General features: G+C 31.3%; 3 protein-coding genes across 3 annotated transcripts in view; 2 read left to right on the top strand and 1 right to left on the bottom strand.

Annotated features, from left to right (window-relative positions):
* Positions 1–15,290, top strand: part of LOC113399561 (TBC1 domain family member whacked) — a 275,772-nt gene that overhangs the window by 70,289 nt on the left and 190,193 nt on the right. The window lies entirely within an intron of this gene.
* On the top strand, positions 848–2,301 carry LOC113399565 (uncharacterized). Its single transcript, XM_026638713.2, has 3 exons — positions 848–1,249; positions 1,331–1,445; positions 1,893–2,301. Exons 1-3 carry the CDS (start codon positions 888–890, stop codon positions 2,184–2,186), a joined length of 771 nt encoding a protein of 256 aa, XP_026494498.1. The 5' UTR covers positions 848–887; the 3' UTR covers positions 2,187–2,301.
* LOC113399563 (bleomycin hydrolase) lies at positions 4,335–14,965 on the bottom strand. The gene is made up of 12 exons (XM_026638711.2): positions 14,746–14,965; positions 13,812–13,969; positions 13,610–13,740; positions 13,241–13,355; positions 9,736–9,873; positions 8,795–8,915; positions 8,334–8,461; positions 7,889–8,016; positions 7,571–7,669; positions 7,207–7,327; positions 6,485–6,595; positions 4,335–6,149 (listed from the first exon to the last, which is right to left on the bottom strand). The coding sequence occupies exons 1-12, from the start codon at positions 14,825–14,827 to the stop codon at positions 6,027–6,029; spliced, it is 1,455 nt and encodes a 484-aa protein (XP_026494496.1). The 5' UTR covers positions 14,828–14,965; the 3' UTR covers positions 4,335–6,026.

Here is a 15,290-nt window from a genome sequence, read left to right as displayed (position 1 = left end):
GCGGGCAAAGTCGCGGGTAACAGCTAGTTAACTTATAATCTAAACTTTTTTTATTAAAATACTTAATGGTATAAAATACCCACTTATTTCAATTTCTTTATTTTATAAACTTGATATAACTAGCTTAAGGTACCAGAAATTTGATTTGATTGATATTGTGAGGTTTTAACTTATTGTACTAAATACCATCTACACCAAATATTTCATATTTTACTAGTTTTTGCCCATGGCTTCGCTCGAGTTTTAGGGATGTTGCAGATCTCCATGGCGGTGGTAGTAACTTTCCATAGGATGGGCCTCCTGCTCGTTTGGCACCTTTAACATAAAAAAGGCATATAAAGCGTACGTCCTTCTCTGGAGTTTAAGCTTGCGTCATACCAAATTCCATTCAATTTGGTTCAGAAGTTTGGCAGTGAAAGAGCAATAGACAGACAGAGTTACTTCCCCATTTATAATATTAGTATAGATGTATGTAACTGAACTTCTTCTAACAGCTGGAACGATTTCGATGGAATTTCTCGATTGGACCCAGTAGGTAAATTAAAAATTAAATTTACTTCTAAGTGAACCTCCAACAACTGAAATTTCGATTCTCACATCATACAAGTTTCAAAATAAGAAATAGAATATTTAATTTCTTGCGTTCATTTTTATTCGATTATTTATTTATCTTATAAGTAATAATTAAAGTACGAAAGCAAATTGGAAAACACTCAAATTATTGTTTAAAAAATATTTTTAAATTCAATATTTTTAGGCTGTATGATATAAAACTTCTTAAGAACAGAATAAAAATAATAGTAAATTTGACATTGACTTTGTTTGGCGGATTCTAAAATGTCAATCTGTGAAGTCTAAAACTATACTAGTTTGTAAATGTTTGAAAAATGCAACTGGTTACTAAAGTGCACCTTTATCGTAGCCCTTACACAATATGCTATATTTCCGAAGACCGCTTAACTTTGCCCGATGAATATAGTTACAAATCTATCGGTGTTAAAAATGATACCAATGACTCGAACATTGGTGATCAAAACGTAAACATACTAGACTTAAATAAGAAAAATTTAAAATTTAGTACGTCTGCGTTATTTTTACAACCTTTCCTTAAAGAGTGCTTAAACTCGAATGTGTATAGAATAAACGTTTTAAGGAATTTGAATGAATTAAGTGGTCATCCGAATAGTGGGACGTTGTTTTTAAAATTAATTTTAGAACCACCGGATAGAGAAGTAATCGATTACGCATGGTAAATTTTTTAACTTATTTTAACAATGTTTTCGTGATTGATTATCAACGATCGATTGGTGTATGAGTGATATAATTTTAGGAACGAAAGAATGTTGCAGCTGATATGGACAAGGGTTGAGGTGGAAAATGCATTTTCATGGTTATCAACACTTGGTGGTGCTTATTCAGCATTAGGAGACTATTTTGAACATTGTGTAAGTACAAATATTTTTAAGTTTATTTATTTTTAACAATTATATGAACTAAGAAAAATAGTATGTTTTTCTACTTAAAACCAAGACTGTAGATTAATAATTTGATCGAGGAACATCATTTTAATTATTAGAATAATAAAAAAGGAAGTTGAATAGTATAGAATGTAAAATTAAATTGTGATAAATTAACTATTTTTCTTTCCTCAATATTAGTAGTGTAAAAAATTCAAAGAAAAGAAGGTATTTACCCACATGTTATTGTTAATGATGTTTCTGCATACTATATTGTAGGTTTAATACTTTAATGAATGTAAGTAATATGTTAATTTTAATATTTGGTTAATTAAAAAATACCTTTAATGATAATAACCTTAAATATTATAACCCTTTTATATACATATTTAATATAATGAAAACACATTATTAACTAGTATATTTTGTTGACAGGCTGAAGAGGCTGGTAAAATTTCAATGCGCCAGTATGCATTGTCTAAAATGCTGGGTGATGACGGTCTAGCTGCTCGGAGTAGGTTATATTCTGCAATAGCTTTTGCTCAAAAGGGTAAACTAAAAGTAGCTAGGTATTTAGTAAGAAATATAGCAGCATTTGCCAGAGAAACACATGATAAACGTCTCAATAGAATGTGTCAAGGTGTATGGGTTAAGCTAAGGTACTTACGAGAAAAACAGTGTATAGAAAAAAGCAATAGTGTTAAAACTGAAAACATTAATTCCGAGTGAGGTTTTTAAATGTGAAAGTATGAAAGTTGATTGAAATAAAAAATGTTATAATTCTTGTTAAATGTTTGTAAAATTGTTTTAAGTAAAAATAAATATCTCTCACAAATGTTTATAATTGTACATACAAAGTAATTAGCGCAGCAATATCCTTATACCATTTAAAGTATATGATATATATCCATTTACAACATATGTGACCAAATACTAAAACGCTTCATATATTTAATAAGAAGATAGTATTTAGATTGATATAACTATTGCCAATAACTATAAGAAAATATTTACAAATGGCCGCCACTGTAGTGCCCTCTCACTCACACTATTTGCATCTCATTTTGCGACATAATCAGGTTGGAATTGAATATTTATTCAAAATTATACCAATTTTTGTACATTGTATTGTATTATAATTTATTTTAATCGGAAATTAATAGAATTTCAAATGTTTGTTTCTTTCCTTGTTGATGACCGCCATTTATAAATATTTTCCTTATTGGTAGTTATATAAAGATATCTGCATAAGAAGCTTGAACCAGAAGTGCTATTATGAAAAATTTTGATCATGTACTATAAAAAACTGATTTAAATTGTCATGCAACACTTAATACAATAATACTTGTGATAACTATATCATGTATCAATATAAGTCGGCTTTAGTATTTATTCTGCCCTCGCTGATATTATATTTTGTTTTGTATTTCATCACTTTTGTTTGTAATTTTGGCAATATTCCGCTGGCGTTGTAAATTTTTCTGATGGTATGAAACTAAGATAAGCTTTATAAATATTTTTGATTATACACATTTGTACTATAAAATGTACATTGCTTAAGAGATATATATCAAAAAGTCAATTGATAGTGTTTTAATCACATTAAAAATAAGTTCATATTTCTTAATTTTTTGTTCGAGTGTGTTGGAAGGACTTTTGAATAAATGATAACTTGAAATTTAGTATATTTAATGATAGTTTGTTCCTTTATGATGTATAATTATAGACTTTTATTGGCTGGCTACATGTGATGGCTTACCAGCTCTTTTCTGATTGTGTTAAAATAAAAACAAGAATAAACAGCTTCACTTATAACTATTTAGCAGGTGTTTAGTTGAACAATAATTCTCACTTTCTGTCCTCATTGATTTGATATTGTAAAGGAGAAGCATTGTTTAATTTATAACTCCCTAAACAACAGTTGTAGGTAAAATCGAAATGGTTGATGGAAAATAAATGTATATGAACAGTATGTCAGTCAACATAAGCAATTGCTTCACTGTACAACGTGAGCACAGTTATTTAAAAATATTGGATAATTATAAATCATTTCGCTGAACTAGTGGAGATATATATCAGAAAAGGTAATATGTATGTATGTATGTATATATATATATATCTTTCGCGTGGGTCCCGCTAAGTGGAAGTGAGCTCCTCTTGTGACGTGACCTGATTCTCAGGTCTGGGGTTTTCTTTTCGTTTTGGTTATGGTATTTACTTTGACTGTCTACATAATAAAAACAAAGTCGCTTTTCGCTGTTGATACGCTTAGATCTTTTAAATTACACAACTGATTTCAATGCGGTTATTATTAATTAACAAAGTGAAACAAGAGAAACGTCATACTAAATAAAATAAAGCGCCAAGCCGTTCGCACGCATGTTTTTCAAAATCACAATATTTTTAAAGTAAAGGAATTCAGTAAAAGTCCTCAAACTATTCTCTTCAATTAATTGTGACGAATGAACAAAATACGCATTTTTTTACGACAGGTTGGTGGACGAGCATATGTGTCATCTGATAGTAAGTGGCAGTATAAGGAATGTTAACCATTCCTTATACTGCCAATGCGCCACCAACCCTGGAAACTAAGATGTTATGTCCCTTGTGCCTGTAGTTACAATGGCTCACTCACCCTACAAATCGGAACACAACGAAACGTGCTGTTGTTAGGCGGTAGAATATCTGATGAGTGGGGTGGTACTTACCCAGACGGGCTTGCACAAAGCCCTACCACCTAATAAACGTACTACGCAAAAATGTGACAGAAGTACAATATAATTATTTTTACAAAAAAAAATTAGAATAAAGGCAAGCGAATGATTAACTTCTACGTGTATTATGTTTGTGAGCGTTTTTAAATAAATAAATTAATCGTTTAATATATTTTATTGTCTTAACAAGGTAACATGGCGGTAACTGGTTATTGAATATGAACACATTCCGTTACAATGTAGGTACAAAAAACTATTAAAATTTTAAAGTTAGTAATCTTAAGCTAAACTGAATTAATTGTAATATATCAATTATGAAAAAAAAAATCGATTCTTTCTCAAATTATTAAACAAAAAAAAATTATAGATAAAAAAACGAATGCCAAAATAAGATCTTTTTCCATTACAAATACAATATTAATTGTTATAAGTGTAAAATAAATCCAATGTAATATAAGCTTCTGATTTCTCAGATCATACATCGTTGTCAGCGTTGTGATAGTCTTAAGCCAGTGCTACACTATAACAAATATTAAGGCACACTCTTACATTCAATTTTCTGGTGAAATTATTACTTCGATATGTCTAAGTGTTAACAGTATTTTTATAACAGAGTTTTACATATAACAGAGATTTTAACATGGATCACCATGATACATTGACTACTGTTTGTGTTCGATTGTGTGGCGCCGTCTTAATAGCAACACTGGCATAGCATTTTTTAAAATGGTAACTTCAACGAAATGTATTGGTTGTTTTTTGTAAGGTTGTAAGGATGACGATTTTAATGAACAGTCGATTGATTACAACCTAGCTCAATACAAAGGAACCGATATCTTGTTTTAATGAATTTTACACACATTTAATCTTAAACGTTAAAGTTTTTTGGTTCTCACTAAATGTATAAGTTTATAATGACATTTACGTCTAGTAGCACCATGCTGTCTAAATGCAACAAAACGATTACTCTTTAGAAATTTAACAATCGTTATTTAATTTGTTTTTTCTAATTCCATGATTGTTATTGTTGAATTACTTGGCTAATTTTGAATTTGAGAAAAAACATCGGATAAATTGACAGGTACACACAGATACACTATATACTTATTATGTTTGGTCTTTAGTATTTGGAGTTGACTAATTAAAAAAATATGTATATGGAAAATAAATTCACGATTTAACATTTTATAGCTACAGTTTCCCTAGTCTAGATTTAGTGTGTGATTAATAACATACATAACATAATTATTAAACTGTTAATTGGATATTTTAGCACCATTAACTAACAACAATAACTATATTACATACTCCGGCCTTACTGAGGGAGATGTTAACAGCTAAAGATTTGGAGTAAGCAGGACACGTTAATTTAAGTTAAAAAAATAAAACCGAGCGTGTCGTTGTCATGTTTACCGACGTACGATGATGTTATGCCAGCCATTTTGTGGCAAAAGTGGCATTAATTAAAAAAAAATATATTTTTTAATTTTATGCACTTCTATATTTTAATTTATTATTTGATAGATTTTCAAGATTCAACAAAAATTATAAAAGGTGTACGGCGAGTGTATGGCCCCTACTTTAGAGTCTTCATAATCACTTGATGGGATGGTTTGTTGTGTTTAGCCTAATTCAAATCTCTGTTAACCTACCCTTATATTTTATTATTAACAAGAACTATCTCCATTTCTCAAGCTAAATCAATGTTCTAGCTATGAAATCGTTTTAAATATCAATCCATGGTTATATCTCAAATACAAAATTATTCTATAAATAACTCAATGATTGTTACCCTAATCTATGCAACAAATTAAATTTTAATTATTATAAAATATAACGTAAGCCACTGTTACTGTTATTCGTTTGAGCAAAGTGGACAAGCGAGTGTCCCCATCGGATCCCAGGCGGGCAGAACCGTTGGTTTTTGTTTGAACACGTCTAGCACATCCTCTGGTACATATTTTTTATCGACGACAACCTGAAATAAATACCAAGTTAAATAAAACTAAATCACTAACTAACCTTTTGAAACCCATACGTGTGAAAGAGATAACAACATTGTTGTGCTGTCAAATTAATTGTGTTTAGAGATAGTATACAAAAGAAACAGTATCATTAAATGTATAATCTATACGAATATTATGAAGCTGAAGAGTTTGGTTAAACACGCTAAAATAAGTATTTAATAAACAGAATTAAAAACTTTTTTATAACCTATTTATAAGGAAAGGAAACTAACAGTACACTAGATTAACATTTAACGTGGGTTGATTAGTAAAGTGGTAAATAACATAATTTTAACTTCGATCTTACCTCAAATACAAATTCTTTGAACCAAGGCACTGTGAGTAGTAAATATCCCTTGTCATATTCTTTGTCACCGTACGAGTTCTCCACACGGAACTTGATAGGGTTACCTTGTTCCTGTCAACAAAATAAATAACCTCTATAGTAGAATATATATATTCCAAACATTACATTACATGAACAGTCTGTAAATTTCCCACTGCTAGGCTAAGGCCTCTCCCTTTGAGGAGAAGGTTTTTGGAGCATATTCCACCATGCTGCTCCAATGCGGGTAACACATGTGGCAGAATTTCTTTGAAATTAGACACATGCAGGTTTCCTCACGATGTTTTCCTTCACCGCCGAGCACGAGTTGAATTATAAACACAAATTAAGCACATGAAAATTCAGTGGTGCTTGCCTGGGTTGGAACCCGAAATCATTGGTTAAGATGCACGTGTTCTAACCACTGGGACATCCAAACACAAGGAAACAAAAGCCAAATAAAAAAAATATCACATCGAATTCACGCGATATAATTGGTCGAGAGTTTGAATAATCTATGATATTCTTGGATGTGAAAAAAATGGCGTTTTAGTTATTTTTTTATAAAAAGATTGTCATAAATTCGAATCATAAGTGAGACAATCAACCACTTGAATTATTAGGGGGTAGTCGGTAGCTGTAACACACAGTCCATCTTAAATTTAATGTGACATTTTTTTAAACGTGACAAAATGACTACTTACATCTGTGCCAACAGCAGTGAAGGCCATAGCGTGTGTCATGCAAGAATCTCCGTAAAGAAGCCTCTCAGCCTTATCGAGTCCGATCTGAACCTCTGTGTTGAACACTAGCCGGTAATCTTGCCTGTTAATGGAAAGATGTTTTATATTTAAAGATATTAAATTAACCTTATGGTGTCTATGATAACGATATAGGCGAGTGAGCCAGTGTAGCTACAGTCACAAGGGGCATAACTTCTCAGTTCCCAAGGTTGGTGGCACATTGGCGATAAAAAATTTATCGGCGCCAAACTATATGGACGTTGGTTACCATCAGGTGCCCTATTTGATCCCCCCCCCCGCCTACTTATATATACGTTTAACTCACGCGTCTAAATCTTCAAGGCCGTTCTTCCTTTCAAATCGTTTGGACACCTCGCAGCCGAACCACACCGCTTCTCCGCCCTGAATACAGTCTTTTACAGCTCTGAAACGATAATAATTCCGTTGTAAGTAACATATACAGAATTAATATTATAAATAACGTTATTACTAACAAATAACGTTACATATAACAGTAGGTATAAAAATATTAAAATGCTAATAATAGCTCTTTAGTTATATAAAACGCTATAATAACTGTTTAGTAATGTAAAACGAAGCTGTATGAATTACTAGCAATAAATAATAGTAATATATTATTTACTTGATAAGAGTTTCGATAGGTTGGTTGTTGTATGCAGTCTGCCTGCCTCCGACCACGTTGCCTAGACACTGAAGGGTGTAAAGTTGACCGAACGGGTTCGATTCACGAGGATCGCTCACTAAGCACACCTGAAAATTAGAATTTTCAATCAAATCTACAAAAAGTGAAATGCTTTTAAGAATTTTAATAAAAGGACTGAAACTTATGTAATGCTATTTTTATAATAAGTTAAATAAGCGACATTTATAAGTTTGAAACTGTCACAGACATAAACAAATGTCATAAATTGTTGGTGAACCAAAAAAAAACCATTACTGTTTGAGGCTGGTGACATGGATGACCCATGAATAGGAGAACCGAAGACGTACTGCAGTCTGCAAAAGCAACTCGGTGCAATGCAAGGGCTAGGCCTCATCTCTTAATTGTATGTAAAAATGTTCGGCACCTTATCGTCGACATTGAACACCGGCCGCACGTGCTTGTTGTAGAACTCCTGCGGACTGAGGGGCCCGAATGTGTTGTAAGCTTTCTCCTTATTGTAGAACTCGTATGTGAACTTGTCTGGTGGTGTACCTGTTTTGATATATGAACAGAGTGATTAAAAAAATTGATAAGGAAGGAAACATCGGTTGTAAATGTTCCATTGCTGGGCTAAGGCCTCCTCTCCACTTGCGAAGAAAGTTTGGCGTATATTAATAGAGCATATTAGACACGTGGTATTTATTTCATCGTGCAGTTTTCCCGACAAAGGATATTCCCCCATTCAGCCAACACGAGACGAATTACAATCCAATTAGAAGCATAAGAAAATAAATGGTGATTATTTATATAGACATGCCAACATTAACAAAAATTAAACAATGTTAGTTGTGTGTAAAATTTTTAAAGTGATGTTTAAATACACACCAAGACACGTAGCGACAATGTTGTAGATAACAGCTATCTGCTTGTCTATGGCTGTTTGTATCTCCTCGTCTGACGCCTTCGCTGCCACTAAGCCTCTCAGCTCTTTGGCATATTCACGCAACTGTAATTATTAATGTAAATTGAAGACACGGTAAGTAATTGAAGCTGCTACATTTGGGCAAAAGTTATCATTTTCTTGGTATGGTTTTGTACAGGTACCACCCCTCATCACATATTCTACCTCCAAGTAATACACAGTATTTTTATGTTCCGATGTCATTGGTGAGTGAGCCAGTGTAAATACAGGCACTAGGGATATAACATCATAGTTTCCAAGATCGGTTATGCATTGGCTATGGCAGGAATTGTTTATATTTCTGACAGCCCAGATGTGTATGGGCGGTGGTGACCACTTACCATAAGGAGGCTCATTTTCCATCTACCGATATCATTAAAAAAATATCTTATTCTTAGACCTTATTACTATGTTATGAGGTAGGTAAGGTACGGTTTTCATAGAGTTCGTCGTATCCGGCCGTTGGATTCTCAAACAATATTCAAGTAATCCTTGAGTACGCACGTACGAGTTGCGTCCAATACCGATCTACAATTGGTCTATTTTTGTTACTTTAGTGTTCGGTACTTGTTTGGCGAATGTGCGTATGAAGTATTTAAAACCTAACTATTGTGGTGATTCTCTAAATGGGTGTCATATTGATGTAATTATGTTGTGTTACTTTACTTTTAACGAAAGCCTATTATTGGACATCAATCAAGTATTATTTATGAATTTGCTTACTCTATGAGTGCATGGAAAATATAACACTAAAGTATATCTTGATACTTTCTTTGATTGGAATTTGGTATAGACGTCGTTATCGGTAAGTATGTACGCACCATGTCCATTATTTGGGAAATTTTAGTGTATTTTTTGTAATTACCTTAGTCTTAATTAATGCGTTCATGTGTAGACTCCGACGTGAGCTGAACGTCTCCGGGAAGCATTTTTTCGGCATCAAACCGTGCTTATTAATCAAGTTCACTATCAAATCCCATTGGCCTCCATCGTTTATTGGATCCTGGAAGATCAGTAAGTATTAATATGTCACAAGGCCTTTTTATAAAAGTGAGTTCGTTTGTTAGTTACGTTTTCACGTCGTAACTACTCGACCGATAATTATAATATTGTGCCCATAAAGGTACAGAAAAGAACATGGCGTACTTAACATCAGATTCTCTCCCCCCACACGCTGTCGGAAACTAGGATTTTATATAAGTTAGTTTAGTTTTTGAATACTAAATGACTGTAATACGTGAAGGAGATTTTTACAAAGTTAATAAAGAATAAACTCACAGAAACGTCACTCTTAAACAACTGGGTGTTTAAGATTGACGTGTTATATAGACGTCATACTTAACCAATGACAGGTTCAAATCAGGCTTTTCATGTGGTTTATTTGTGGTTATAATTCATCCCCTGCTCATTAGTAAATATGGTGAAAAAAATTTGCACTCATGTATTTACCAATCTGCACAGGAGCAGCTTGGCGAAATAAACTCCAAAACATCTCCTAAGAGGTCAAGAGGCCGTTGCCAACTAGGTCAATTTTAGAGCGGTCATATTATATTGCATTGGGCCTGGTCTGTCAGCTAATAAGTTACCACTTCATAAGTACTGATATTACTTAAGTATATGGATATGTTCAGAAGTATTATAATGTAATATATAATATACAATAAAACATATATCATAATATCCGAAATGGCCCCATGGCCAGAATAGAATCTTATCCAAAATATTGTGAGTTCAAACCCAGGTAAGCACAAGGAATAACTTTTGTACTTAGCGGTTTAAGGACATCATTTCACATGTATATTGATATATTTTGGACCCGCATTGGAGCAGCGTAGTGGAATACATTCCAAACCTTATCCTCTTGTGTAGAGGACGCTTTAGCTCAGCAGTGGGTAAATTTGTTATTTTATTTTTATATTATTATAAGAACATGATATCACGCTTGTTGAAAGTAGCTACTTTTATACACTAAAACTTTTTCCGAAACTAACTGTATCTTCTAGTTTAAGAGTTATGTACATATACTGTATTGTATACTGTACATATATATTAGTCGAGAGCTTGATTAAAATATATATGTATATGCAGGGTTATTGGTAATTCGACGTATTCCCATTAGGAGGTGATAGGGGTGATTATTTGCGATAATTTTAACCCCCATATGCATGATGCAAAAGTTAACCATTTTGGAGTTATAACGTTTTTTAGATTTTTGAAAAATAAGTCAAAAATGCAACTTCAAATATTTATTTAAAAAAAAGTATCAATGAAAATCTATTTTTTTCTTCTGATTTATAAAAACGAATAAACACTGTGATTTTTTGTCAATATTAAAACAATAATTATCGATATTTAAAAATGCGAGACGGAAAAAGATATTATTTCAATTTTTTTTTTATTTTCTTCCACAAAAATGCCTTAATAACAAAAAAAATCGTTATAAAACTTGTCCTGCAGATTACTTTCAAAATATAACCGTTTTATCAGCTCTCCAAAAATGTATAACAACTAGGAACTTATTTCAAAAAAACCGAAATAAAATGACCACAAAGGACGCTGGCAGAAATTCGTATTCGATCAAAACTTAAATTCGCTCTTTGAATGTCTCGCAAATAAGTTTAATACATACCTAACCAATGCAAGATTATTCGCGTCAGTTTCCTCTTCACCGGCTACCCAATGTATCAGTTTATAATAAGCGAATCCGGGAAACTAGTAGTGTTCAGAGACGACAAATTAATGTCGAAAGACTTCCAGTCCATGTTGTTAATTACTGAGAGGATAAGAATTTATCGATGAACCATTCGAACCATTTCGACAAACATCTTCGCCGCACGACTCTCTGTAACAGAGCACAGCACACATAGCATGGTCTACAGTTCATAATGCAGGATTCCATCACCACCATTAAACATTATACTCCTGCGCAACTAATTTACGAAAAAAATCGGTAGTTGAATTCTAAATTTTATTTTAAATTTATATTTTAGTTTTATTTACTGTGGGTATTGTTTTTAATTAATTTTGTGTGAATTTTAAAGAGCGAACTTTAGTCCGAATTCGTTCATGTTCGAATGCGAATTTCCACCAGCGTCCTTTGTGGTCATTTTATTTCGGTTGTTTTGAAATAAGTTCCTAGTTGTTATACATTTTTGGAGAGCTGATAAACAGGTTATGTTTATAAAATAATCTGCAGGACAAGTTTCATAACGATTTTTTTTGTTTTTAAGGCATTTTTGTGGAAAAAAAATTGAAATAATATCTTTTTCCGTCTCGCATTTTTAAACTTGGACCGATAATTATTGTTTTAATATTTACAAAAAAGCAGTGTTTATTAGTTTTTATAAATCAGAAGAAAAAAATAGATTTTCATTGATACTTTTTTTTAAATAAATTTTTGAATTTGCATTTTTGACTTATTTCGAAAAAATCTAAAAAACGTTATAACTCAAAAATGGTTAACTTTTGCATTATGCATATGGGGGTTAAAATTATCGCAAATAATCACCCCTATCACCACCTAACGGGAATACGTCGAATTACCAATAACCCTGTGTATATATATGTATGTATATATATTCACTATGAATTTTTATTCAGCTGGGTATTGCGAAAACAGATACATTAGTACAGACTATTAAATTAAAAGTTATTTTCATACACACACACAAATGAAGTAAAAATTAAGTTTGAATATTAATAATATATATATATATAGCTACATCTTAATTTAAAATATTAACAAATCATTTCAATAGCTATTAAAGTGGATAGGTATGAAATATTCTATTTGCTTATATATATATATATATCAGTATCATATTGTTATTTGTTATCAGATATGTTAATAGGCGTGTTTTACAACTTGTGGTTTAGACAAAGTGACTTTGAGTCTTATCAATGCTAGTATATGATAAGGAATAAAACATTGCAATTTTTTCGAAGCGATAACTGGGGTCAAGTATGTGCAAACTTTTACTTTTGGCTTTGTATGAGACAATGTAGTAGATCCTTATTTATATTTTGATGGTGTTAAGTTAAAATCTAGATAATATCTAATTTATATTTTTTTGTTTTCTGTATTCATAGTCATCTCACACACACTAAGATATCTTGTAAACACAAGCATCACTCATATTAATAATAATACTAATTTAACTTGAAGGGCTCGTTCTTTGTGCTTATATAGACTTATACTTAATAAAAGGTATTATTTGTTTTTGCTTATTAGCAACTTAAAACGTAAATTAAATGTAGTGGTAAAAAAAATTACAACACCTTTTTTTCCAATCAACCTACTGACGGAGGGTCCAGGATGTAGCAATCATATTATTTGTTTTGTATGTATAATTTATTAAAATAATATATACCTTAAGCAAGAAACTGACTAAACGACCATCCAACTTCTCTCCTTGTTTGGCAGTTTCCACTATATTGTTTAACCAGAAGTGAGAACGTTCGATTTTGTCCCAGAAGAAGAGGTAGCTGTGAATTTCGTTAAATCTCAATGTAATAATGCTCATACTTTTTGTCATTGTTTGATTAAAACCCAAGGATGTTTATTGACTCAATTTCGACTTTGAATCCAGGACCTTGAGTTCTTATGCAGTTGTGAGCTAATGTATACAATTTTGGGAAGGCATTTTTGTTGTGCTTTAATTAGGACAAAATAACATAACATTTTTGACTTAATTTCACAGTTAAATTTATTTGTTAGAGGTGTTAAAATTTTAATATACCTTTGTGAAAACTCAAACTCTTCGATGCCATATTTTTTCATGAATGGTAACCTCATCACATTGAGAGCTGCGAACAACCAACATCTGCCTGTATTCTCTTGATTAGTTACAGGTTTACCTTCTGACTCAACCTGTTAATAAAATAAATTTGTATAAATTTATTAAAGACATATTTATTTTAAAGCAATAATTTCTGCCTTACCTTGATATTATAAACATGGAGGGATCTGTCTGTCCTTCGTTTGCTAATAGCAACTTCGAAAGGATCAAAACGGGTGCAAGCATTTTGAGCTAATTCATTTATAGGATTTGCATAGTAGTTACTCCTTAATTTATCCAAGGTTTCAAGGGTCAATGGTTCTGTGAATAGTAATACAATAATATCAAGTAAGTATACAATAAATAACACAGCACTACACTATATAATTGAATACAGAATTGAAATAAATTACTTTTTAATGGTAGTTTTAACAATTTGTATTTATTGTTTTGTTTATTTTAAAAAATATATATATCTGATTGTGTGACAGAAAATAATGTTCCCATTTAATGTTACATATTATAAATACATACATAATATTAAGCAAATTGTTTGAGTTCATAATAACTGTACGCTATGCTAAATTTTGTTTTACTTTTCTTGCTTTGGATAAGTAAAGTATACTTTAATATAACTCATGCATCACTGATATGAAAATTAATTATTTTGCAAATACCTACATAATAATAAAAAAAGCCATGGAGTAACAGTTAAACCCTGCACTGTAGTTATCCTGATGAATAATTTAAATAACAAAAACACAGTTCATTCACCTCATACATCCCAATCTGTATGAGGTATTACTTAAAATATTTAAAAAAATAAGGTATAAAATAGTTAAAGATTGTAATTTAAAACACCTTTGTTACAGTACATAAGTAAAAATAAACTTGACAATATGGCATATCCTTTTGTACACACTTCGTACATAATTATTACATATTATGGCATATTTAACATATATCTACTGATTTCAAATTAGATAAATAATATTTATTGCTATAAGAAATATGTAGAATTAAATAGACTACAAAATTCGTAAAAACACAAAATAATGATATCTATGAATAAAATATAATTTAAATTGTTTACTTACTTGAAGACATGGTTACTGTCGAAGTTCTTAGTATAAAAAGAGGAGTTTTTAATAAAGTTGATCGTATACAGTTGATGATCATTTAAGGAAAATAAACAATTAATAATTCACCGGCAAATGCGGCGATTATATATACTGCAGTAGACTATAGATGCTAACGTGGTAAAGCTTATTTGCGAACTGTTTGAACGAGGGAGATGGATATAGAATGATAAGTAAAATTGCAAGGAATCTGACGTTTTTCATAAATTATCTGACAGAAGACAGCTGACAAGCATCAGCCATTCGATTTCGAATGACCTTTGGCGGTCATTGAACTTGTCCAGATGTTTTGTAAAATATTTATTTTTGATACTTTTTCACAAATATAACATGATATTATTAATGACTTTATTTAAAATTAAAACTTAAAAGAAATTTTAACAAAAATATTTATACTCAGGGCAACATTTTAATTTGTAAAGTGGTAAATTTAAATGATGAGTTTTTACTATTGGTTTTTACGATTTCATTGATTTTTCAAGCATCGTAGTTGTTGTTTATTA

Source organism: Vanessa tameamea, chromosome 21 (assembly GCF_037043105.1).
Source record: "Vanessa tameamea isolate UH-Manoa-2023 chromosome 21, ilVanTame1 primary haplotype, whole genome shotgun sequence".
Lineage (NCBI taxonomy): Eukaryota > Metazoa > Arthropoda > Insecta > Lepidoptera > Nymphalidae > Vanessa > Vanessa tameamea.
This window is presented reverse-complemented; position numbering and strand designations above follow the sequence as displayed.